At 41.9% G+C, this 27,654-nt stretch overlaps 1 protein-coding gene across 2 annotated transcripts in view; it reads left to right on the top strand.

The window, feature by feature from the left end:
- Positions 1–27,654, top strand: part of LOC308408889 (A disintegrin and metalloproteinase with thrombospondin motifs 2-like) — a 152,210-nt gene that overhangs the window by 112,921 nt on the left and 11,635 nt on the right. Inside the window, exons 4-13 of one of the 2 annotated variants that reach the window (XM_080901331.1) lie at positions 3,777–3,982; positions 17,120–17,203; positions 18,913–19,069; positions 19,911–20,016; positions 20,293–20,436; positions 22,337–22,469; positions 23,157–23,186; positions 24,286–24,399; positions 24,518–24,663; positions 24,843–25,018. In XM_080901331.1, coding sequence (XP_080757457.1) covers positions 3,777–3,982; positions 17,120–17,203; positions 18,913–19,069; positions 19,911–20,016; positions 20,293–20,436; positions 22,337–22,469; positions 23,157–23,186; positions 24,286–24,399; positions 24,518–24,663; positions 24,843–25,018 — 1,296 coding nt within the window. The remainder of the gene's footprint in view (positions 1–3,776; positions 3,983–17,119; positions 17,204–18,912; positions 19,070–19,910; positions 20,017–20,292; positions 20,437–22,336; positions 22,470–23,156; positions 23,187–24,285; positions 24,400–24,517; positions 24,664–24,842; positions 25,019–27,654) is intronic. The other variant, XM_080901332.1, reaches the window with a different exon arrangement.

The following is a 27,654-nucleotide window of genomic DNA, read 5'->3' as shown; positions in this document are numbered from 1 at the left end:
TTTCCCCCCTCTACTCAGCACCATATGTGTCCAAGCAGCGGCAGTCCAGCTGCACCCCTTGTGGCACATGTTGAATGGAGATTCGTATGCAGCACCTCCCAATGAAGCTGAATGCAATCTAGGGGTCCTCCCACAGGATGTTTTTAGCATCAAATACTTCATTTCCTGCAAGTCGGGGGGATTTTTATGCACACGTTTTTGCTATTTCTGCATCAGCATTATTTCTGCATTGTGATGTACAAGACAACACAAACACAAAAAAAACAAAATTAGGCACCAGGTGACAATAATTGGAATATGAAGCAGGCAGGCTCTCAGGCGTTCTGCACCGCTGTAGATCTTTTCCAGTTTAATGTTATTGTTCCTGATGCACACAAGCAGGCTTTTCTTTTCTGTTTTCTTTTGTGGGTGTTTTTTCGGTTTATTTGTTTTGTTTTTGTTTGTTTGTTTTTTACTCTAAGTGTGCACATGGCATCTAATCATGTAGGCATTTTGATTAATTTAGACAATCCCTAAGCTTTAATAGCTTATGCTCGCATCATGAAGACTTCTGTTAATTTCTGCTCGAAAATGAAAATTCAAAACATGCCACTTGTATGTTTTTGGGTACATATTTTGGGACTCATGCAGCAAACGTTTCAAGTATGCTACTGAAGCTGACAGAAAGCTATCTTAAGACTGGTTAGTAAGCTTCCTGATTGAGCAGAATGGACAAGATTAGAAATGAGAATATAAGAGGGACAGCTCAGGTTGAGGGGTTTGGAGACAAACTTAGAGAGGCGAGGATGAGATGGTTTGGACATTTGCAGAGGAGGAATAGTGGGTATACTGGACAAAGGATGCTGAATATGGAGCTGCCAGGCAGGAGAGAAAAGACCACAAAGGAGATTCATTGATGTAGTTAAGGAGGGCATAGAGAGGGATGGCGTGACAGAGGAGGATGCTGGAGATGGAGGCAGATGGCGACTGCTGAAGTTAGCTGTCCAAAGAAGGAGAAGTTAGCAAAGTACGCTTCTCCAAGTAAACGGAAAAATGTAACCTGGTGGTTTAGAAATTAGCTTTGACACAAGAAAAATGTCTTCATCTTTTCCCCTTCTGGTTTCATCAAGCTGCTGGCGTGCACACAGAACCAGAGCTTTACCATGTATGGCGGGGGTGCTTACACTTGTCTCAAAGTAACTATATGAGTGCAAAATTCACATTATATTTTGTTTGTAAGGAAAAATAAGACCTGCCCCTATTGGTAACATTATGGAGACATCTGCATTTCCCCCCTTTTTAACTGATGGTAACAAATGCATGTTCTGAATATGAATAAAGATGTCTATGCCTGTGTCTACAGTCACAAACTGTACAGCTATTACAGTTTCTCAACCATGCAGCCCAGTTTCAACTAAATTAAAGTGCCTGTTGGCACAATGATTTATTGCCCAATTGGAAATGTTTGTCCACAGAGCGCTCACACACACACACACACACACACACACACACACACACACACACACACACACACACACACACACAAACACCTGTAAACACTCTCTCTTACGCACACACGCCACTCTTTGAGTTGTGCTATGTGTCATCCTTGGCTGTGGGAGGCCTTGGCTGGAGTCAGTGAGAATAGCGCTTTGTTGAATCCACTGAGACCACATGTTCCAGACTGCACGGCTTGGCCTTCCATGGCTTCCTTACGAGCAAGGCCGCGCGATGCTCGCATATACGAGGAGGATGAAAGAGAAAAGGAGACCGGGGTTGGGTTGTGTGAAGAAGGACAGCGCGTTAGGGAAGGATGGCCTTGGCTCTGGAGACAGGACAGTTTATCTTCTGTAGCCTCACTGAGTCTGCCTCACTTAAAATGGAGGAAGAAAGATGATCAGATCTGACATTTCAAACTTAATAAAAGCTTTCTTCTTCTTCTTTTTTTTTTGAGGCAGGATTGGAGTTTATCCAAAAAGACTCAAAACACAGCGCTTAGCCCGACATACCTGGATGTAATTAGCGATCTGAACAAATCAGGGCTGCTTTATGTTGCATCTTCTTTGACAGCATAACCTTAAATTCAGTTTCTGGTGCGATTTGCATTTTTTTCGAGCATATAGCAAGCCAAGAAGAGTGCAGGGTGGGCAACCCCTTGTGTAAGGGAGCTGTCTTAATCCATGTGTTTAGCAAGCACCATCTGTTCCTTTTATTCAGATGGGAGTAGAAATATTTGGTTGATTAGGAAAGGATCTGTGAAGGATAGCTGCACCGTTACCACCAGCTACAAGGGACGCACATGCTCGAGTCTATCAACTGGTGTCTTGGAAAGGAAATGAGAGACAGACATACAGACATCAACATGCGAGTGCACAGATAAGTACACGTGCATATGGATGTGAACACGAACAGCACACAGACAGTAAGCATATTGTGTTTACAAAAGTGTAGCAGGCAGAAGCAGGCACACACCAGCTGAGCTGAGCAGATTTTAAGGAGTGTACATACAGTACTGTGCAAAAGTCTTGAACCACCCCCTCATTTCTTTATATTTTGCTTCCAAGGAGCCAGACTTTCTTGTATTTTTTAAAAGTGGTCTTGACCAATAATTCTCCAGGCTTTAAGAAGGACAAATGCTGCTTTTTCACTCATTTTCAGTCCAGTCCTTGTACTTGACCATTTTTATGTTGGGGAAACCTGCAGTCAGCTAAGACTGAAGAAGTCACTTGGATGAGTCATGAAACGTTTCTCCCGCTGAAAATGTGACATCCAGATAAACAGAATCGACTTCATGGGACGTCCTTATCTGGATGATTGAGCGTGAATCAAGACGTTTTCAGGGGATTTTTTTTTCTTTGTTTGTTTTCTAGTCGCATAACACATAGCACAAAAAACGCAACTAACTCAAGGGATGAATCAGTGTCTACACATAACTGACATCTTAGCCAAGAACCTGTTTTAAATTGTATTTTTGGACCCTTTGTGACAAGCAGCCTGCTGCAAAAGAATTTAATTCAGTTTCTTAGTTTAACCTAAAAAAATGCTGGACATGACAGTTTAACGGGCATAAAATTGGATTTTTGGAGCAAAAAAAAGCAAACAAGTTAACCTGACTCAACTCAGGATGGTGTGCAGTGTGCCATTCAAAATTTTAAGGAAACTGGGTGAAGTGAAGAAGAGGTGGCAGGCATAAAAATCTATCTACAGCAGATGAAAAGTGTCTAAAAATTTTTTAGCAAAGACATTGCACAAGACCTGAGAGATCCATCTGGCTCTTCACCTTATCCAGCTGCTGTTCACTGAAGACTCATCAGAAATGTTCACAGTCTTGGGAAGGGAACATCTTGTCAAAATTGATGGAATTATAAAATACAAAAAAGGATGTGATTGGCAACTGCATCATTTTTCAGCATGACAATAATCCCAAATACACTGCCAACACAGTAAAAGCATAGCTGGATAGAAAAGCACACAATGGACCACTATCAGTCATGTATTGGCCTCCACAGAGCCTGAAGGTTGAAGACTTTAATACTACTTAAAAATCTTCAAGACAGCGTTTCTAAGCGAGTTCGGACTATGTTGAAGAATAAAGTGGTCTTTGCAAATACTGACTTTCAAGCTCACTAGAATTGTACAAACTCTAATATTGCTGTTTATGTTGAAACACTGAAAGTGCTATTGTAGGACTGGAGTAGAGGCTTCTTTAAAAGGCTGTAAGCAAAATCAGCCAAAAAGCAAACCATGATGTATGTTAGTTTTTCACAACACCGTATTGATGTGCCTTCTGTTTCTAGGCGCAGATCTTGGTGGCCTGATGGATCTGGAGTCTCTGTACCGTGGTGTGGAGCAGAGCATCAACCACACGCGAGCAGGGCGAATGCGCAGACAGACCTCTGACAGAGCCTACAACATCGAGGTGCTGCTGGGCGTAGACGACTCAGTGGTCCAGTTTCACGGGAAGGAGCATGTTCAAAAGTACCTTCTCACACTTATGAACATTGTAAGTCGATAGCTAACAAAGGGGTAAGCACACTAACAAAAGCAGACAGACAGAGGAGTGAATGAATATATGTCAGGTAAAATGATGCATGATTGAATTAGGCATTTCCCACATAAACGAACATCATCTGGGGTTAATTAAAGGACTGAAATCGGACATATTTCAAGCGTCACATTAATGTACACAGGTCATACAGAGATTTCCAGATGCCCCAAAATGAAATCATAAAATGGGGAAATTGTTTCATTTGAGCTGAATAGAAAGTAAGTCACACAGAGGTCAAAGAAAACGGGTAGCACACACCCACCGACTGAATGGGATTCAATTCCCTTCCTACATGTTCTCATCCAGCAATCAGCCGCGGGTAATCCTGTCTTCTCTATCTGAATATGATGAGATTTCATTTGTGCATGAGTGTGTGTGTGTAAGGTGAGCCCTCTCTGCTGAAGGAGCTCCTACATATCGTTTCATCAGGCTTTGTGTCATGTCATCACTCATTGTGAGTGTGTGTGTGCATAAGAGAGAAAAAGAAATAGAGAGAGAGAGAAAAGGAGAAAGAGAGATGCAAAAACAGCAGGTAGCATGCTTCAGGCCACAACAACACTTAGCATTTACACACCCAGGTGTTGTTACGTGTGTGTGTGTGTTTGTGTGCACATGTTTTTGTGTGTTGGTCCGACACTGAACACACTGCAGACTTTAATCTTTGCAAATGAAACCTGCGTTGAGCGTGCCGTTTGCATGCATTCGTAGATGTGCGTGCGTGCGCATCTGTTTTCTGTGTGCGCTCCTGTTTGCTTTTTGTTTTACCGCGACCCACCGCGCAAGGAACCAATCTCCGACTGTTATGCAGGTGCAACAAATCCTTCCACACCTCTTTGTCTAAGTTCAGCGCTTGAGAAAGAACAAGTGCCGCTGTGCTCTCTGCCTCCCCTTTTAGATATTTGTTAGACAATATAGGAGAAGGGAATGCGCAGCCCTGTCACAGCCCCCCTCTCATCTGTGGGGTAGAGAGAGAGAAACAGAGGGAGAAGGAGTATTTTAAACAGCGCATTCAGAATAAATTACTGACAGCCAGATAAACAGAAATAAATAAATAAGGTTTTGCCTCCCACGCGTGGCATCTGGGTGACTTTCTTCTTGAAAGTTTGCTTTGCTCACTTCAGGATGGGTGTGCTCTGTCTGATTCTCCCTCTCTCTTTCTTGCTTTCTCTATTTTTCCTTCCTCGCACTCTCCCAGGTTCCCAGCAGTGTTGCTCCTTGGTTTACTCCTCCCTGACTTGGGTAGTTTATGGCAAAAAATCCTCAATGGTGTGGGGGAAAAAAATCTCAGTATGATAGGAGTGAAAGCACGGGTTTATTGGAAGACATACTGGAGGTAAATTTATGATAAGCAGAGATATGTAGAGGATACTTCTTGCCAGAAATGCTAACTAATGGTAATTATAAGTAGGATTGGGAGTTATTGCATTAGTGTAGTGCTTAATACTGAGCAGTTAGTAAAAACAACTTGATGAGAGTTTTCATAAATTAATATTAGCTCCATATTGTCTTTATATTCGAGCTAAAACAGAGGCTGAAACTAAGAGCTGCTTTGAAACTATGCAAACCTCTACTTTCCTTAAACACGTGTTCGCTTTAAAACATTCAGTTCACCCAACAAAAGACATTTATTCACAACATCTGTTGTACAGCCACCTTTAAACGATAAGCAGCTCGCTTGTGTTTTAGTGCAAGAGGCTATTGTTTAAAATAACAGCGTTTTCTTTCTTTATTTTCTCTTAATTTTTTCTTTCTTTTTTCGTAGGAACTCATTTAAATTTTAGGCGATGGACTTCAAGTTCATAAAATCTGAATTGTTAGTTTTTAGTGTGAAGATACACTGCACGTTTCAGGAGACAATGCCCTGGTCATAAGAACAGGTGTCTTAACAACAAAACGGTCGTCAATTCGAGTCAAGCAGACCCTCTCATTCTTACAGATGCACAATCTAAAATGCTGGCAACACTGTGCCCAAGCATGAAACCTGAGTGCTTTCTCGACATCTCGGTATTAAATAATCGAGAATGCTATGCAAGAGTGCTTTTCTTCAGTTGAGGTTTTGCAAACATGTGACCTAACCATGTGCTGTTAACTTGTCTGCCATTTTGAAGGTTTGATGGCGATGGCAACAGTGTAGGGTCATGTGGCTAAAGCCTCAGTCACATAGGCCTAGAGATTGGTCTGCAACCATCTGAAAACCACCAGTTGAGAGAGAAAAATGAGTATTCTATGACCGGTTGTGATTGCTGGAGGTTGATGGTCACTGGCAAAATGCTTGGTAAAGTCCCAGTCACGCAGGCCTACAGACCAGTTAGTGATCCAGTGGGAACGACCTGTTACCAGGTGGTATTCCCCAACTAGTTGCTAGTATATTGCTGCATTTGCAGTTTAAATGGAAGTGGTGGACAAACATTGGTGCAGCTGCTCTCTGACTTATAAAGAAACCCTGAAAAGTGCAACGCAAACCAGAAATGGAAGGCTTGCCTTCAAAATAAAAGTTGGGATTTTGGCTATATGTCAGGCAAACCTTCTCCATTTTCATTTGCAACCAATGGCTAGTAGTTATATTTGTGGGCTAGCAAGTATTTGCAGACAAACAGAAAGACCTACAGGGAACTGCAGCAGTCTGTTAGCAACCAAAGCAGTCAATAGGAGCAGCACGTTCTTTGCAACCAGTTTCAATCAACCACAGCCAACAATGTCCAAAAACCACTGTCAACCAGTCAGGGAATACATGTTTTACCCTCATCACATGAGAAACCTCAACGCAGATATCCAGTTTTGTGAGCAAGAGGGGGAGAGCAGTTGAGTTGCTCCTTTCACAAGAGTACGGGTTAAAACCGATCAAAACTGAAAAACTCAAGCACATCAAGCCTAGAACACTAATTTGAGTGCTGGTCAGCAAGAGGACAGTCACACACAAGCACAGTGGAAGGCAACCACGCCTAGTGTGAGCATGATCTCAAAGACCAATTTGTGGGATTCTGTGGCATCTGGCAGCAACTTAGCAAATACCCCTTACTCCCCCAAACCTTTCTGAGATCTTCTTTGACCCAGTGCTTGGTTTGTCTGTTTAAATGTATCATTTAAAGCTAAAAGAATAAACATTAACTTATAGTGGTTATACAGGACACTAATTAAAACAAAATTATGTATAGACTACTATACTGCAATATCAATTTATACTGAGAGATCCTCCTAAATCTTACACATTCCTCAGTTAGGTAAAGGTTAAGCAACTAAAATTTTGAAACATCTATGAAATTCACCCAATCATTGCCGCCTAGAAAAACACACACATTACTTTTAAAAGTGTAACACAAGTATATGTTTTACCAGGACATTTGGATGGTTTTACAGATGCAATACAACTCTGTAAGAACTTGCAGCTGCTGGCTTACACTTTGGAAATGATTTCTTCTTATTACTGTATCAATCACTCGCAGATATCTAAAACCTGCTAGATGCTCGAATGCAATATAATGCTTCACATTTGTTGCCAGTACGGCTGATACTGACTTTTTTTGTTCATTTTGGATGGTATAAAAATATGAGATTCTGAAGCGATATGCTCATTAAAGCCTTCAAACGTTCATATAGACTTTTGCATGCATGTATGCGTGAATGAATACATGCATGATGGACATTAGACTATACTGCATAAAATATGTATGTGGGGTAATCAGGTTGTTAGCTTTTAACTGTTGCAAATCTGCAACGCCTGCCTTGAGAGGGTTAACACAAGGAAGGTTCTAGGTGTCCACAGACATGCCTGAGGGTTAACTGGTAATTCTAAATTGGTCTTACATGTGGAGTCTAGTCTCTCTGTGTTAGCTGTGATAGTCTTGCACCCTTTTCATCCTCTATACATTAAAAAAATTACGAGAATGGATGAATAAATAGTTGAATGGATGGGTTATGGCCAAATGTTGAAAGCTGGGAACTGCTTTGCCTTTGTTATTTAGTAAAAGTATCAAGAGTCTGTTATTTGTTTGTATTTGTATCAAAACTATAGCTGAGGACCATTTTTTGTATCAACCCACTCATACATTGCTTTTTGTGGGACAAACAAAGTAGTGTAGTGAGGAATATTCAGTTCCAGAATAGGTCCAGGGAACAAGTGAGTGTAAAAGTAGGCAGATGGGGTAGAGGGCTCAGATAAGGACACTGAGGGTAACAATTGTAACAGTGAGGACGATGCACAGACAAGACTTAAATAGGGCATTGGACGTTAAACATTCCCAATACTGACTGCAGAACTACAGTATGAGGGTACACATGTCTGTGAAGGTTCTCAGTCATCCAGGTCATCGTAGTCTAAGGAGCTTGGAAAGAAGTCCAAACGCTTTTCTTTCCAAGCTCCTTAGAGTACACATGGCTAGCTTCTCTAGCACAGACTGTGGTGTAGCTTTCACTCCAGTGCTTTGTTCGACAGTGCATATCATCAACCATGCAGCACTTCAAGTCTTCAAGGTAGTACATCCGCTAATCATAAATAATGACAGTCAGAGCGGTGACTCAATGAGCTTATTGCAATATTAAGCAATTACTTAATATCACAATGAATGTGTTGTGCTGTGGCACTGGTACGGTAATCTTCTTGCGGCAGTGGTGATACACTTTGTTGCCAACGGTGATTTGTCTATATGCCTTTTCCGCTCACCCATTAAGGGAGACCTTTGCAGAGGTGCTACAAAGTCTTAATTACACTCTCCAAAATAGTCTGCTAATGGAGGTGCGTATGTGTGTGTGTGCAAACATGCATGTGCATATATAATTTTGATGAGGCACGCTGATGCTGATGCGCGTTTCGTCTACAGTTTTATGCCTCCACTATGATAAAGATCCTGTCTATAAGAGCTGTCTGGAAAGTGGTGCAGATCTTTCACTTTTGTCTTTACCAAAGCTCCTAGAGGCAGTGAAAACTCATATTAATAGGTGGCAGGAAGAGCTGGGAAAGGAGATGTAGTCCAGGTAATAATAGACACCTTGTTAGCGAGAAGTGTCACAAATGTGTAAGGAGCATTGTGAGACTGAGAACTCAAATCCTGGGTTTCAGTTTTTAAATATTCCCATGTGTGTCGATGAAAAAAGATGTAGCGAAGCTGTCTAAAGCCTAATTTATGTAGCACTTCAGCCAAATTTTATTTGATGACTCAGTTCTGTCTCATCAGCAGCTGAGAATGTTTTTAAGGCATATTTCCAAAATGTATCTCTGTAAAATCGTACCGCCTAATAAATGAAATCCATTTTCCAAGATGAGCTTCTTTAAACACATGAAATTCGAGTACGAAGCACTGCAAAAATACTGGCTTAAATGTATTAAAGTCCTTATGAAGGCATTCGTAGTCTGTCATTGTAACACTAAATGCAGGTGTGAACCTGTGAATGAGGTGACAGCAGTTGAACAAACATGCAAGTTAGGGTTAGGGTTAAGTTTTGGTTTTGTTTTACATGAGTTGTTTGTACACATAAATAAAACTGGCCTATATTCCCAATTATGATGAGCACAAACAAACAAATCAACACAATTAATTTGAATTTGAAATATGTACTGCTGTAATTTTTGATGATTAAGTTTGGTCATGCCTTCACACTTATTCTTGTGCTCCTTTCATTTTAGTGTCATCTCTCGCTGCAGTAAATATGTGATAGTGATGACTTTGTGCATTGTTGACCTCTGAGCCTGTAGTAGTTAATACACAAGCTGTCTTGGATTTGCATGTATAGGCTTGGTTATAAGGAATGACACCTAGTGTGGCCCTTTCAGAATGTCAGAAGACAGCGAGCGGCACAGGGACCGTGCGTGTGAGTGGATAAGCGTATCTCGGCAAATATGTGGGAGTGTTTTGGATTACGGTCTGCTGTGCCATATCTGTCCTCCAGCCTTTACCATCTGTGAGATAAGTGTGTAAGAAGACACATAAAGCCAAAGTTGGCACCGAAAGGACACTACACTGCCCCTGTGCATGTGTGCATGCATGTCTCATTAGAGCATCAGGGTCGCCTGGAAGTCAACTTCCCCTAATTGGCATAACAGTTGTCAAGGAAACAGGCTGGAGATCAGGCCCAGGGAAAAGTGACCAAAGTGTTTATGTCCATCTTAAACAAACACAGCGCACAACCTGCAGAGTACATATGTCACCTCCAGGCATATGCTTCAACCTGCAAAGATAACAAGGGACTGACACATATATTCTCAAATGAGCAGAATTACCAGTAAGTAAACACACACAGGAAAACAGAAAGGAGGAAAGATGAAAACTGCAGTGGCACACATTTAGTCTCTCTGTGTCACCCTCTCTCTCACACAAACACACACACACACACACACTCACACACCATCTGAGACTGGGTTAAGCAGAGACAACAACAAACCTGTGTAGTGTAACCGTACTCAAGGTCGCCCGAAGAGAACTTTTCCTCGTCTTCCCACTGTGTCCCACATTGCATTCTTTCCATCTATTCAGAATCCAGCAATAAATAGAGAGAGAATTTACTTACGCGTTAGTATTATTGAAATCGGATGCTATTTTGTACTTAAATTAGACCTTATACCATCATTACATTTGTCTGGTAGAACACATTTACAGCATACGATGCCTTGTTTTGAATTAAACAACGCATCACCTTATAATGGTGAGAGATTTAGCTCAAGTTGCTGTGTTGTTTTTCATATTGAAGCATGTTCTGTTCCTTCTGTTACTTACCTTTAGTCGTAATTCAGTATTTTCCCATATTGTCACTCTGGTTCCACTATTTCCTTGGCTGGGTACTAAGTCTAACACAGAGTAAATCATGGCGACTGGTTTAGCTGAAGGATAAATGTAATTATATCACGATAAACATCCTGAGATGTATCACTTTATTTTAAAGCCGGAAACTGAAGGGAATAATTCTGGAAATGCATATGGAAATGCTTGGAAATGCATCAAGATAATCTTACATAACCAAAGTAACTTTTAACAGTAACAGAATTGACTCACATAGTTTCAAAGTACAAGAACTGCTGCTTGCTAGCCATGTTTCCCACACACACGACATGCTAGTGATGCTAGCATAAGTCTATGGCATTTTATATTGTGGCTGTTAGCTTAATGGCTAGCTGATTTTTCTGTTACACAACTCCTAAAAATATACTGTCTCACTCACCACTGAGCACGTTCTGGACAACAAACAATACAGAACAATAGGGATGGGTATTGATAAGATTCTCACGATTCCGATTCCATTTTTGATTCTGTTTAACGATTCGATTCTTTATCGATTCTCTTATCGATTCTTATTTTTAAAAAAGGAGAACACTAATTAGCTTAGAACTTTGTTTTATATCTTCTCTTTGAACAAGAAAAAAAATTGTAAATGTAAAATAATAAAATAAATATTCTTCTGTAGCAATAACAAAGTATAACATAAATTATTCTGTAGCAATTACACAAGAATATCCAGTAATGTCCCTGCCTACAATTAAACACATTCACTTACTGAAAATTGGGGGCATCTGCTGTGGCAAATGGGTGCAAGCCTTTTACCACAAACTTGGCCTGAAAGGAGACGCTACCGGTAGACTGCAGCGAGAACTGCCATCATCTGAGCCAGCCAGGGAATCAAAAATGCCAAACAATTCTAAGGAATTGAAACAGTGGGAAAAAAGAACCGGATTTCGATACCCATCCCTACAGCACAATCACTTTTAGCCTCAACACATGTGCTCGACTCACACAAATGGCGCAGATATCTAAGAATGATGTTCAGCTTTGAAAAGCATGTTCGCTCACCTATGCTTGCTTGTTTTCAATGATCTGCAGAGCAATGCCCATTTTAAATATATTGTAATTTAATGTGAAATAGAGATAGATAGTTATACATGCATTTATTTCGTCAAGACTTTATTATTATTATTCATTGTATCTTTTCTTGAGCAAATCATCCCTGGATTGCTTACAACTGAACCCTAATGCTGCTATGAGGCTTATCACCAGGTCCCCTAAAAGTTCCATATAATACTCATTCTGTATTCCTTACTGCCATAAAGTTTAGGGTTCAATTTAAACTTTTGGTGATCAATTTCACATCCTTCCACAGTCAGGTGCTTCGATATATAGATAAGGTAATACATCAATACGTAACGTCTAGATCTCTGAGGTTTTCTGATCAGTCCTTGTTGGCTGTACCTAGATCTAGGTTTAAAACAAAAGGCGACTGTAAGATTCCGGCCATCAAGCTGACCTAAGATCTGTGGACACTTTTGATATCTTTAAAAAGAAACTTAAGATCCACTTGTGCAGACTAGCCTTTATTTAGTTCTATCATTTTATACCCTTTTAATTGTTGTATCTTGTTCAGTATTGAAAAGCAATTTGTGACTTTTGTTCTTGAAAAGCTCTCTCTCTATATAAACCTTAGTTACTTATGTATTTTTGATGCTATAACATGAACACAGTGGTGACTGCAGTGGGGCAGCAGTAGGGACTCATAGAAAAACAACACAGGTCATCTAATTCATGTATCTCTCAGTTAACCAAAAATGTTTATTTGGATTATTAGAACATCAAACATTAGTTTTTACTATTTTTCTAGCTGGGCTACACTCTGTTGGTGGTCTTGCTACTTTACTAGTGAAAGCCAATTTTTGCTGGTAGGTGAATTCACAAAATACACATCCAGCACTTTTAGTAGTGCTCAGTCCCCTATGATCAAATCACCAAGTATTACCTTCTTGTCTATAAGCAATGCTCTGTCTCCATTCCCACTTAAAGGTCAAACAAAAATTTGCAGTCAGTTTCTCAGATTAATTACAGCCTGCATTATTTTCACTTACCACCGATGCTTTCAACATGTGATTTTCTTCATGCAAAATACTTCTTGCACTGAAAGCTGCTGATGTTACCATAATAACATTTCCTTCCATTAGAAAGTTACTTCAGACTGCTGGCAGCTAACAGATGTCCCAGATGACATAAATGCAACAGTGAAAGCCAAACATGACTTTATTTTGAGGTTTCAGAACATGTTGTAAAGCTCTTACTGCTTTAGGTAGCAGACATGCTTGTGCTTTGACGTGATGAAGTAAATAAATTCCAGACAGTTTGTGGATAACAAGTTGCTAGTCAGACTTCAAGAATGAGGCCGCTGGATTTTTCCGAACAAGATGCTGGAATTTCCAACTTTACTCTCCATATGTAAAAAAAAAAAAGGAAAAGCATTAGCTCACTCATGGATTCTCCTTCTTTTTTTCCCTTAAAAAGATAAAAAAATCTTCTCACACAACTCTACGTAAAAATGCTTTCCAAGCTTTTCCTCTTTTCTTCCCTTAAACCTTTGCTGCTTCTCCCCTCTACGCTCAGCTTCTGGTCTTCTTTCCGTCTGCCTCACTGTCTCTATTCATAGCATTCCTTAACTCTTTCACATAGCTTTCGCTCGCTGGATGTGTCTACAGTTTTGTTCCTAGTCTCTCTCTCTTTCCGTGTGTGTGTGTGTGTGTGTGTGTGTGTGTGTGTGTGTGCGTGCGTGCGTGCGTGCGTGCGTGCGTGCATTTGTGTGTGTTTCTCCTTCTCCACAGCATGTCCATCAGCCATCTCATTATGGCTGTCTGTTTTTACATCCCTTTGCCTCATTAGGCACCACGCACAGCCACTGAGGACAGCAGGTCTCAACTCCAGTGCCAATTTACCTCCCTCTCGGTGGCTTTGTGTATGTGTGTGTGTGAGAGAGAGAGACAGAAGAGAGCTTTCTGCATCTACTTTGCCACAGATTACCTTGTTTTCTTGTATTATGGCTCTTCCCATCCTTTGCATCTTTCTCATCTGTCGTCCATCCATGGTCATGGGATACTGAGTTCCCTAACCAGCCTCTACATGCTTTACCCATCCCTTCTAAATTTCGACTCACTCTCCTCTATCTTTTTGTTGAGCTCCTGTTATAAAAAGTCATATCTTTATTAGTTATTTATTTATTTTGTTTGTTTCACTCTTTAGTTAATAAATATATCCTTTTTACAACTTTCTAATGAAGCACTTTTTATATCAGCTTTGTAATCTATAATTACCCATCCATCCGAGTGCGAGCTGGAGCCTATCCCATCTGTCACAGGGCAAGAGGCGGGATACACCCAGAGTCGTAGGTCTATTGTAGGCCCAACATAAAAAGACATAGACCCATTCATGGTCACATTCACACCATAGCCTAACATGCATGTCTTTGTGGGTGAAAGCTGGAGAGTCTGGAAAGAAACCACAGAGAAAGAGGGAGACTGTACAAACCCCAGAGTAGGTTTAAACTAAAACCCCTCTTGTTGTGTGCCATCATTGAGGACCACTATAACACTGTGCTGTCACATAATTGTCACTTGTAGCTTATGACTTGTAGGTCATAGGAGACTTCATAAATTAATTAAGACTGCATAAGAACATAAGCATGTGTAGCGGTTAAAAACAACAGATTTTAGGCGTTAATTCTCTTTCACTTACTTCTACTTTTCCAAAATATCATCTAGATCAAAACCCTGTTATAAAGCAGAAGGTAAAAATACAGTGGCTTGCAAAAGTATTTGGTCCCCTTGAACTTTTCCACATTTTGTCACATTACAGCCACAAACATGAATCATTTTATTGGAATTCCACGTCAAAGACCAACACAAAGTGGTGTACACGTGAGAAGCGGAACAAAAACCATACATGATTTCAAACATTTTTTACAAATAAATAACTGCAAAGTGGGGTGTGCGTAATTATTCAGCCCCCTGAGTCAATACTTTGTAGAACCACCTTTTGCTGCAATTGGAATCATGGATGTTTTTCGTTCCACTTCTCACGTGTACACCACTTTGTGTTGGTCTTTCACGTGGAATTCCAATAAAATTGATTCATGTTTGTGGCTGTAATGTGACAAAATGTGGAAAAGTTCAGGGGGGCCGAATACTTTTGCAAGCCACTATATGCTCTTTGGAGGCACAAACCACTTTCCAAATGTAAGTAAAATGTAAATAATGCAGAACTGATGTCTGCAGCATGTTTAGAAAAATTGGGGCATGGGCAGCAAAATACCTGGTGGAACATCTCACAACTATTTAGCAACTTGATGGGTTAAAAGAGAGATAGAGAGGCAGAGAGTCTTCCCATCCCAGAGAGGGAGAGTCTTGCAAATTAAGGATGATGAGGGCTTCACTGCTGTGTGAAACATGGCATTTATATGTAATTTTGCTTCTGTACACCACCACAGCAGACTTTAAAGTAAAACAGTCAAGATGTGATTAAAGTGTAGAGTGTAAAGTGTAGATTTCAGCATCTTGCTTATTTCAGCAAAATAGTGCTAAACCTCAATCTGTAGGCAGCATAATAGTACAACAGTCTGCCTTATGGTAAAATGGACCAAAAGAAAACTTAACTTTTATCAGTTTCTTGGTTTGACATAAACACTGCAGTGTAAAAAGTGCTACCTACCTCCTGGTAGACAGACTAATTTGAGAATCCTACATTGCCACGTGCCCAAGTTATCCCATGCACAACTTTACCTTCAAGTCAAGGTCACTGAGATTGGAACTTGTCCGAGATTTTTAGTAGATGCATCTATAATATCGATATAAAGCTCCCTACGTCATCCCGTTCTCGAGTTATCACGTTCACAAACGTAGGTGTAAGTGCTGCCCGTCTGCCCGGCAATGTATCAACAATACCCCATCAGCCTTTTACAGATGAAGGGTAAAAAAGCAGCAGTGGGACAGATCATTACTAATAATAGCATCCAAAACAGCTTCACATGAGTTCCAGTGAACATGGCTGTAGCTGGGAGAGAGCACCTTGAGGGACGCTTCCTGTGAAGATGCCATATTTCGAGATGTCGCTATAGAATAAAGTTTTCTGCCTTTGGGGAGCCAACCGACAGCCAGGTGGCCAGTGCAGCTGCGCATCTTAGCCGTTCGCAAGCAGCCTGAAGTGTATTGAAAGTGTAACAGGAAATAATTTTTATCCGAAATACGATTATTGCTCACTCTTACATCCTTTATTAGTTAGACTAGTGCAATCCTCGATTAAAGCATGCATGTTCTGAATGGACCAATCGTGGATTGCAGGTATGCATAGCTGTTTTTACACACAGCCTCCAGAAAACGGTGGAAGAATCAGGTTGGAAAATTCTCTGAAGTTGTTCTTTTTTTCACATGTAACACACAGTAGAAGCTCGCAGTCCACATTTAGTCTACATTCGCATTACTGGAAATACCCTGGGATAGGAGAGGAAGCCGTATAGAGCGAGCACAAGGCAGGGCACATGATGCCATCTCATTTGCTGTTATTTCACCACCTGTGCTATTCTCAGATGTGCAACATACAGTATGGATGTTGCACAAAGGAGTTAGGAAGTTATCCACTGTTTAATGTCTGATTTGTGTTTTCACATATAGCTTTGTTTTATAAAGACAAGTATTGGGCTTCAGGTCATGTGTACATAAATATGCATTACTGTTTTGAAAAGAAGGGAATCACCTGTGAGGAGACGCTCACTGAATGAAGATGTTTTATATTTTGCAAATGCAGTAATTCGAAGCATTTTTCTTATTACAAGCCTCATTCACCCATTCACATTGTGACAATCTGATGGATGTCCTCGGGGACACTTGGGGTACTGTGTCCAAGGATACTTTGGATACTGTTGCCCCAGGATAACTCGACATGCACATTAAAGAATTGAACTACCGACCTTCTAATTGGTGGACATCCCACTTGACCTTCTGTGTTAGTACCAAACTCATACAAATATAAGCTCACAGTTGGGAATCCAGCACAGCCGTAGGGATGCATTCACTGAACCGAGTGAGTGTATCCCAAAGCATCAACACCTTTAAAACTGTTGTGACTGTTCAGTGACACCCTGACAATTCTTACCAAGACAGCAAATAAGCATTTTGATGAAAATGTTAACTTGTTTGAAACTTTGAAAAATTGTTAAAATTTTCAACCGCAGACAAATTATTTTACAATCAACCAAGTTCTTTGTTACACCTCAGAGTTTGTTTAGGTTATATTAAAGTGTTCTATAAAGGGTTGATTTCTTCTACTGACGCTGTTTTTTCCCTTGTGTTTCGGTGTATGATTCCAGGTGAATGACATCTACCATGACAGTTCTTTAGGAGCAAAAATCAATGTGGTTCTGGTGCGGATTATCATGCTGGGCTACGGCAAGGTAAGACCTGAAACTACACGAGTTCTGCTGAAATACCAACTGGGATGCAGTTCCTGGAAAGTGAACGCCTCGTCTCTCTATTTTGCTACAGTCGCTTTAAGTACCTATAGAAAGCATGGCAAAGTCATACATACAGTGTCATAAACAAACACACAGACACACCCACATACTCATCAGCACACGCTGATGCCCAGAGCCTGTTATTCCAGTGGACTGAGCAAAAGAGGAACTAAAAGCATTCAGCATCCCAAGGGAGTGTTTTCAAGTTGCACGCCTTCACAGTTCAGCACCAAAGCACATACAGAAGCTCTTCCCGTTATGCAATCAGCCTCCTTCCCAGTGGGTTGCAGCACAGAATCATGGGAAGTCCAGGCAAAGATAAACAATCAATGATAGCCCTCCCTCATTCATAAAGAGAGAGAGACTGGACAATGGGTGGCGGGGTGGGGTGGGGGCATCCTTTTCTTCTTGACTGTAACACTATCTGCACATCTGTGCTGAAAAGAGGAAGAGAGAAAAGTGGAAGAGAGGAAAAAGAGCGATAAAGCAAGACATGGCAGAAATGGAGTAGGGCAGGGATTACCACAACAGATGATACAAGTGATTTTATTGCTGGATAGGTGCTCTGTGATATACTTACGCTGCTGTAGCCTTATCTCTTCCTCTCTTCTCTCTACATGTCCACAGTCCCAGTAGAACTCTGGAAACACACACTCGCACACGCACGAGCGCCACACACGCGTGCAAACACACACACACACACCGCACTACATTGGTCATTCTGGGCCAGCCCCTATGCAGCTTCAGCCAAAGCTCCGGCTGTCCATCATTCCCAATTACCGTGGCAACAGAGCTGCACCCAGACAGCCTGCAGATTGGCTGTGTGACCCTGAATGCGGGCGCACTCACACTCCCACACTTCACACACTCCAACACAACATTTACACACGACACACCATTGCAAACACATTTTGAAAGATCATTAAAAATACCCCCAAAACACACTCACGAGCAACTGATGAACATGAGGAACCACATAGGTGTACCGTGCGTTGTCTAACGGGGCGTTTACGCAGCGTGCAGGCTTCACACTTCATCATGTGTACAGAGGCAGGCCATATGTCTTCAGTGCAACTCACTCACACCGCGCGCGCTCTCTCAGCTGTGCATTGTGCATGCGTGAAAACAGAGAGCGAATGTAGAAAAGAGGCAAAGGCAGACATGGAAAGCTTCGAAGGGGGCGGGGTGTAGATAAGCAGAGATCCTAATGAGAAAGAGCGTGTGAGGTGAAGGTGAGTGGAAGCAACTGCAAGCATCTGGATGTTTGTGTGGGTGTTGGCATTATGCAAGTAACTGTAAGTAAATATTTTGTAATTGGGCATGTTTTTGACTACTAGTGCATAGCTCGTTAGCAGGCTGCTTTTGTTCTAGTTCATGTTCATGACTGAAATTATCAATTCAGAGTTCATTTATTATTTTGTAAGTACTGTCCTTCCCCCTGAGTGTATGTGTGTGTGTGTGTGTGTGTGTATTTTTGTTGTACACATCAGCAATTTACAAGATATGCTGACAATATATAACATTGTGACACTGCCCTCTACAGGGCTGAGGAGGATAATGTTTCAGAACTAGAACAAGAAACGATGTTTCTTGTATGATTTTTTTGATCCCTCTTCTTATTTTACCTTTGCGTGTGAATGTCTTTCCAGTCCATGAGCCTGATTGAACTTGGAAACCCATCCCAGAGTCTGGAGAACGTGTGTCGCTGGGCCTTTCTGCAACAGAAGCAAGACACAGGGGATGCCGAGTATCACGACCACGCCATCTTCCTCACACGGCAGGAATTTGGCCCCACGGGAATGCAGGGTACTTAAAGACATGTACACAATCAGCTTTCATAATGTGTTTAGCATAATGGTACATGTATCCAAATCAAATGCATTTGCTCCCCTGACAAAATAAAATCCATCATTCAGAGAAATCTCTCCTCTTTCTGCCTTTCTCTCATATAGCTGCGTAGTGCTGCTGTGGCTTTGGTGGTTGGTGGTTTTTCTGTGCAGCAGAGTACAGGCTAACAGTCAGGCCCAGGGGAGAGGCCTCTAAAGGCAGTGGCCTAGCTATCCAGAAGCCCTTCAGCTGCCCTTGGGCTCATCCTTAAGCAGCAGAAAATCAATAAACAGAGAAGGGCCAGCCACAGAGTCACAATTAAAGGCATTTCAGGACAGAAAAGCTCACAGGGAGCAAGAGATTAGCATACGCAGAGGTGGGAGGGGACGGTTTAGGGTTAGGATCAGATACACAAATCCAAACACATTTGTTCTTATGTGGGTGACACAGTTTTCTTTCTGGGTGTGTGGATCATGCATCATATATATCTTTATATAGCAGTCAGACATTGGGGTGAGAGGTAAGTGTGTCTTTGGTTTCATCTCACCAATCAGTGTATTTCAGTATGACTTTGGTGACTGACCAGAAATGTTCCAGTGTGATTATGAGCTTGATAAGTAAAATTCTTGTGAAAATTCATGTAATGTAATAGATTAGTGTGAGGTTAAACACTACTTTTGACTGACTGAGCGGTGTCACAGATTGTCTTTTGACTGTCCAAAATTGTAACGCTTTGTCTCTATCATTGTTTGAGCGTCTATAAATATTTTAGTGTGTCTATAAATCTTTCAAGTTTTTCTCTCTCTTCCTTGTCGCTAAGGTTATGCTCCGGTGACAGGCATGTGCCACCCGGTTAGGAGCTGCACCCTGAACCACGAGGACGGTTTCTCCTCCGCCTTTGTGGTGGCACACGAGACCGGACATGTGTAAGTGCGTTGCCGTGATGATGGTTCGAGCCTGCTAACTTGGCACAACAAAAGAAAACAAAGCAGTCACTTGAAGAACTGGATTGATGCATTACAGCTTTAGATCGCTGGTCCACTTCAGTAAATATCTGTTGAGTGAATTAACACTGCCTCCCGCCTTTGTTTCATGTTCTTTAACTCCCACACGTTCCCAATCTGTCTCCACTGGTTCATCTTTTTTCCCTTTACTTCTCTCTTGATGTCTCATTTTTTTTTCTTTCTCTCGCTCTTGTGTAGGCTGGGGATGGAGCATGATGGCCAGGGAAACCGCTGCGGAGACGAGGTGCACTTGGGCAGCATCATGGCTCCTCTGGTGCAAGCTGCTTTCCACCGCTTTCAGTGGTCCAAATGTAGCATGCAGGAGCTGGGACGATACCTTCAGTGAGACACAGACACATACACATGCAACCCCACGTACAGAAGTATTTGATTTATGGGCTTTTAAAGGTCAGTGCTGGCATCGGTATGATTTGGATCCAGCTGATGCATGGATATTGCCAGTCTGTGCTGTCTTTAAGATTAGGTTTGAATAAAAAATATACAGGGCGTATCAAACCGAATCAGCCGATTTCAAAGCGCTCTAACTCTGCAAACATTCAGTGTTAACAACGGAAACATGTACTGCTAGAAAGAGCAGATTTGTGAGTTTCCTCCTTTCCTGCTGATAGGTAGCCTAACAACATCAGCGGCTGCATGCTCACAAATGTATGGGACAGGTTTGACTGTCTTATGGGTGTGGAGGGGGGCATATTAAACACTTGTAAACATTGTAAGTTTTTTATATGTAAAACTTTGCATTCATTCATGTGTTTTAAAATTCCATTTCTTTAAGTCAGGATGGGGAACTCCAGGCCTCTAGGGCCAGTGTCCTGCGGGTTTTAGATACTACCCTGGGTCAACACACCTGAATCAAATGATTGGTTCATTACCAGGCCTCTGGAGAACTTCAAGCCATTTAAATCAGCTGTGTTGGATCAAGGACACATCTGAAACCTGTAGGACACCGTCCCTTGAAGCCTGAAGTTCCTCCACCCCTGCTTTAAATGATATAGCCTTTTGGAATGAGATGATTCTTTTTGATACACTCTGTACTTTACAAAGTACAAATATCCTATAAAATTATGTCGTCCATGATGTTCACACATATAAAGACTAGTGATATCCTAAACTTCTAAAGGCACTTGATTACTTCTTTGCATCACTTTTTAGGTGCTTTGACAGCATGGAAATCTACAAGTCGTGCTAAAATCACACTGAACCAATTAAACTGTTTGTTTCTGCTAATGTTTCATCACTGATCTCCCTTTATATGCCTCTCTCTCGGGCAAAGCTTCACTGCTTCCACTGTGGCTGCTTCTTCCAGTTCACTCCCTCAGTGTCCCTTTTTGATTACTTGCATGTGCGCTCTGTGATTTTCATCGTAGACCTCAAATTACACAGAGAGGAAACATCTGCGTGAAACTGATCCACTTCTAATGTTTGGGATCATTGCTGGTGATGAGAGCTGGAACTCTGGCCACACCTCAGAAATCAAACAGTAGCTTTTAGTAGAAAAATCCAGTGTTCAAGTGAGAAGGCAGCACATCGGGTGAGGATTGGAAGAAGCTGTCACGCACAGAGCACCTCAGACATCGCTTGAATACGATGTGGCGCATGCCATCGTGCCACCCAACAGCACATTTAAACCCGCAGACATTGTTGGGCCATGCCAACACCAGTCTTTGCTCACCAGATTTTTCTACTTCCCCAAAATTAAACTGAAATTGAAGAGTTGCTGTTTTATTCCACTTTATCGATTCAATTTTATTTATATAGCAACAAATCACTACAACAGTCACCTCAAGGTGCTTTATATTGTAAAGAAACTACAATCGTGGAGAGAAAACCCCCATGGCTGTAGCGTCATTTGATCGTTTTGATTGACAAAACAATCAAATGGCCCCCTTTGAGCAAGCGCTTGGCAACAGTGGGAAGGAAAAACTCATTTTTAACAGGAAGAAACCTCCAGCAGAACCAGCCTCAGGGAGGGGTGCCATCTGCTGCAACCGGTTGGTGGAGCGAAAGTGATCCAGTGAGCAGATGTACATGCTCAAGTCATTAGAATGGGAGAAAACTAAAGTCTGCCAAATTGTGATAACACCATTTAATTGTTAATTTATTAATACTAGAATATGATATTAGTCCCAGTCTTCGTTTTACGGCTAAAGAATGCCAGACGAGAGTGTACATAGAAAAGAAAAAAGAAAATAAAGATGAACACGTTTTTAAACTCTTCTTTCAGTTCCTATGACTGTCTTCGTGATGACCCTTTTGACCACAACTGGCCATCGCTGCCTCAACTTCCTGGTTTGCATTACTCCATGAACGAGCAGTGCCGCTTTGACTTTGGCGTGGGCTACACGACGTGCACCGCGGTAAGAGACCAGCGTAGTCCTAAACAGTCTCTTTACTAGCATACAGTCGCTAGCTTACGGACACCTGAAAACTCCGCTAACACAACAATGGCATCCTCTGCAAACTTTGCATTGCTTTATCCTCTCGCTCGCTTTGAATTGCTTGTATCAGTTAATTCAGTTCAGTTTGCTGAATTTCACTGTGGCATATGTACTTTTTATGTGACCCCTTAAGCTCTGAAGGTTTTCCTTACTAACCAAGGGCCACACTGTAATGAAATGAGAGTCACTCATACACAGCTATTCACGTTCTTCTGATGTCCTCTGTTTCCTCTCCCGGCCTCTGGTGGGATTGACATCTTACTTAAAAGCAGGTAATTGGTTTTGATAGATACTTCTTTTCTGTTGTTAATGTTAAATAGCAATCAACTATTTATTTGTTTATAATAACACTACATATGCCTTGATACCACAGTGCCTTTACATGAAACTCTCACAAGCAGCTCTTTGTAAACACGAAAAGCTTCACCCAGCTGCAGCATCTTGCCAGGCCTTTTTACCTCAGTCACCCTCACCCGCTCTATGACTGTGAAGCCACTGTGGCACGCTGTTGGGAGGCTGTTGCTTAATTGACTGACAGCTTGTTCAGGGGCTTTGCACACCTTGCTAGATTACCCTCTATTCTCTTGTCAAACTCATTCCCCTCAGCTACAAAAGGCGGGGCAGGCAGGAACGCAGGTAAGGTTACCCCATCTCCTGGAAGACATGTGGCCTCGTCTTTTATTTTCTCAGACTTTCTTTTTCTATTTGAAGTTGTAACTGTTTGTAATGTTGCTCCTTATTTTCAATTTTTTTTTCTTTTTACTGTACTTTGTTTATCTGTCCTACCCATTGTCATAGTTTGGATGTTAACGTTGGATGTTAGTCTGCAGGATTCTAAAATGCTTCAAAGTGGCGCTAAAATCTTTCAAAACAACTGTGAAGCTACTGGTTCATTGGTTGGCTGTGGTGCAATCCAGCAGTTGAACAGTACCATATCCCGAGTCCTCTTCTGCAAAATCTGTGTTAAATCACTGCAGCCCTGGCAGGAAGAGCCTCATTATATTGGCACTCTCGCGACTTAAACGAGCGGAAAAGGTTGGAAAGATGCCTTTCCCATCCAAGGGGAAAGGGCCTAGCCAGAACAGAGGCTGTTTTTCCATGTTTTCTCCTCAGCTTTTAGGATCCTCCAGTCTGATCTTACTGCTGATTACCTACCGCAGTCTACCCACTGACTGTGACTCACACTAAGACCTGTAAAGGTCCACTGGGGTCATGGTGGGTAGAAAAGCCTTTGGAGGGAGGAGGGCACCGCCCCTCAGACACTGGACTTCACTTCGGTTTGGTTGGTTGATATCCTCATCTGTGGCTCATATCAGACAAGAAGGAGAATTTGGACTTGATCTGTGTCCAGGGGCATTTTTAGAGGTCACTGAGACCTCACTCTATGGCTTTTGAAACCTTTTGCCCTCTGCCCTCCGCGGTGACATTCTTAACTCTAGGCTGTCTCATTATGAGAGTCTTGTCTCTCTCACGCAAACACACATCCATTGGTTTAGTTTGCATGAATGGCTGTGTATCTCTCAGTGGAGCATAATGTACAGTGCAGTGACTCAGCACAGGTTTGGTGTTGTTAGTGTTGGATATAATACTATTGTTGTGGCTATTGTTGTTGTGATATCTCTCCTCCCATCTCTACTTGTGCTTCCGTTATTCAGTGTTTAATCTCATCCTAGTAGCGTGTGTTGGAAGTTGGAGCTTTCAGCTATGAGAATGGGTTTCTCTCTGTGTCCCACAGTATCGCACATTTGAACCATGCAAGCAGCTGTGGTGTAGCCACCCAGACAATCCATTCTTCTGCAAGACTAAGAAAGGGCCGCCCATTGATGGAACCATGTGTGGGGAAGGGAAGGTATTTATACACTGCTTTAGTACAATAAAGTGTAGTGCAATGCTACTGGAAGCCAAAGAAAATGTGTTTTATTGTACAACATTTCCAATTGGTAACTTATGCGCTTGGACTGTTGCAGCATTGCTATAGAGGTCACTGCATCTGGCTGACCCCCGACCTCATGAGGCAAGATGGAAACTGGGGTGCATGGAGCGAGTTTGGCCAGTGTTCGCGCACCTGTGGTGGAGGAGTACAGTTTCGCACACGCAGCTGTAATAATCCAAGGTAGGAAACTCTTTACCACTGCATGTATAAAAACAAATATCACTTTTAGGTATTGTGTCACTCCTGATAGAGGAGCCACTTATAAAAATGATTAAAAAATGTGAATGATTAAGGTTTCAGAGGTAAAACATAATCTAGAGCAAAATATTCCCGTCCTCTCTGACCTGCCACTCCCCCAGACCGCACAACGGAGGCCGGAAATGCGTGGGGGAGGATTCCCAATTCCAGATGTGCAACACCAACGAGTGTGAGGATATTTACAGCGATCCAAGAGAAGAGCAGTGCCACGCTTGGGCCCTTCCGTCTGAAATCTACACCAACAAGCACCACTGGCTGCCTTATGAACACCCAGACCGTGAGTATGCACGTGCAAACAATGTATTGGGGTGGAGATATGAACCAGACAAACCTTAAGTGATGATATACTGTGGAAGTCATAAATATAAATGAAAGCCAACAACAGAAGGAAGCACAGTCTTGAATGTGGTTGGGTTGTGGAGCGTTTATATATATATATATAGGTTGTGTTTTTCTATCATCAGTGACATCTGGCAGTGGGTGCAGCTTTGAAGTATGGCTACGCCCTCCCACAAAAAAAAAGTAAAAAGCCACAACTTTAAAACCATTTTTCTATGAACTCAGTGTCTTCTTTTTCTCCACCCTTTTGCTGATGTCATTTAAACTCCTCCTCCAACTTTTTCTGCATCCATACATTTGGCACATGTGGACAAACTCTCATATTCACAAAGAACCCAAACCTAAATTTATCCAATTAATATTCCAAACCTTTGACACTACACTGTGTGAGTGTGAAGCTCCACCCTTGCCTCTGAGTTGAGATGTCACTGCCTTCCTGATACATATTAAATTATCGTCCAACTAAAGGGCAGCCCTCGAGAAAAGTGCTGAGCTGTCTCTTTATCTACACAGAGGTCACGCTACTCAAAATCAGCTAAGAAGGCTTTGCTAAATTGTTTTTCTTCATTTTTATTATTTCCAAATGGCAAATTTTTCAGCAAAGCTTTTACCATCTCAAATTACTTTTCGATGTGTGCGCTCGTGTTTGCATGCGTGTTAATGTACACATGCTTCTATGAGAGGGAAAAAAAACTGAGGTTTAACTGAATTCAATTCATAGCTTGACATCTCCAGAAGTGTGTGTACTGTGACTCTGACAAAGTACAGTGTCTGCTCTGAATGTGAACTTCTAGTTTCTCTTCTATAGTTTATCAGTCTATATGCATAGAACCTCACCTATATTTATCTCTTGTGTTAACCCTCTGAGGTTTAAGTCATCATATGTGCTAACCTTAACTCTAATCCTTGCAATGTCAAACTGAAAAAAATACCTGAATCCAAAATATCTTTTGAAATGATCTAAAATATAACACTATATATAATTCGGAGTGTTTTTGCTTTTGCATGTATTATTGTACATAGTTGAACAGTATGTCTGAAGTTAGGAAGAAATTTCAAGAACTAAATTGTTGCAACGGTGACATCCTATTACAGTACCATCCTCAATACCATTTAGTTCATTACAACAACTGATTCTTTCTCAAATGTTTGTGAAGGTAGACTGCATAGTTATGGGCTTCATTTTATACTGCTGAAATGGCAAACGCCTGATTTCAAGGATTAAGAGGTGTGGGCCATTACATCAGTCTACATCAGGGGTCCCCAATCCCAGTCCACGAGGGCCGGTGTCCCTGCAGGTTTTAGATGTGTCCTTGATCCATCACAGCTGATTTAAATGGATAAATTACCTTCTCAACATGTCTTGAAGTTCTCCAGAGGCCTGATAATGAACTAATCATGTGATTCAGGTGTGTTGACCCAGGGTGAGATCTAAAACCTGCAGGGACACCGGCACTCGAGGCCTGGAGTTGCCTACCCCTGATCTATGGCCATGACCTGCTAGAAGTGAACAAAAGAGGGAGATTGTGGATACAAGCAGTGGAAATGTGCTTCCTGTGAAGGGCGACTGGGCTCACTCTTAGAGATGGGGTAAAGAGTTTGGTGCATGTGGCGGAGGTGTGGTCCCGGGCGCGGCTGCAGGGGAGGAGTGGTGCAGTGGGCTCAACGGGGTGGTGCTGGAGATGCCGGTGAGAACAGCTGATGGCGATTTGGACTGATAATGGTTTCCTTCCCTTTTTATAGTGAGACAGAGAGGAGCGGAGTACGAGGGAAATCAGCTGGGACCGACAGCTGTCAGACTGTGTTCATATCATAACCTGGGAAAACTATAAATAAATGTGGAAGCTGGTGATAAAGACCTGTGTGTGTGTGTGTGTGTGTGTGTGTGTGTACCTGTGTGTAGTGCATTTCACAGTGCATAAATAGGGATTCAGTGTAAAGCCACCACTGCTCATCCACATTCAAAGGAAGCAGTTGAAGTAGTTCAAGCATCTGACTGGGATGCCTCCTAGGTGCAGTGTTGTGGGTATATCTAATTGGGAGCAGGCCCCACATGTTGGACATATTATGTCTCTCAGCTGGCTCAGTGTCCCCCCAGAAGAAGTGAAGGAGGTAGCTGGGGAGACCTAGGTCTAGGCATGTCTGCTTAGACTGGTGATTCCTCAGATAAGAACCAGAAAATAGAGGTTATATATTTTGTTGTTTAGCCTCTGTAGTTCTTCTTCTCCACTGTAATGTGTGTGCATGTGTCAACTGCCACAGAGCAGCAAAAGACTTAGAACACTGAGGAGGGATTTTGTACATTGTTTGTGCATTCTCAGTCCAACCTGACAAGATTGTGTTTTCTCCACGTGATCGAACTGAGCAGTTTTGTTGCGTGTCTCCCACCTGTTTATTAGTGTCAACGGTCCAAAAGACAAGGTCTCTGGATTGTAGCCATCTGTAATAAATGTGATGAAGTAGGAGTGTTCGTTCGCACTCGGACTATCTGCCAGGCTTCATCTCTGGGGGCTCGTGCAGTTGTAGTATGACTCACTCAGACAGACACAATGAGACAAAGTGTCGTGCTGACTC

This window comes from Rhamphochromis sp. 'chilingali', assembly GCF_963969265.1.
Source record: "Rhamphochromis sp. 'chilingali' genome assembly, chromosome: 13".
Classification (NCBI taxonomy): domain Eukaryota; kingdom Metazoa; phylum Chordata; class Actinopteri; order Cichliformes; family Cichlidae; genus Rhamphochromis; species Rhamphochromis sp. 'chilingali'.
This window is presented reverse-complemented; position numbering and strand designations above follow the sequence as displayed.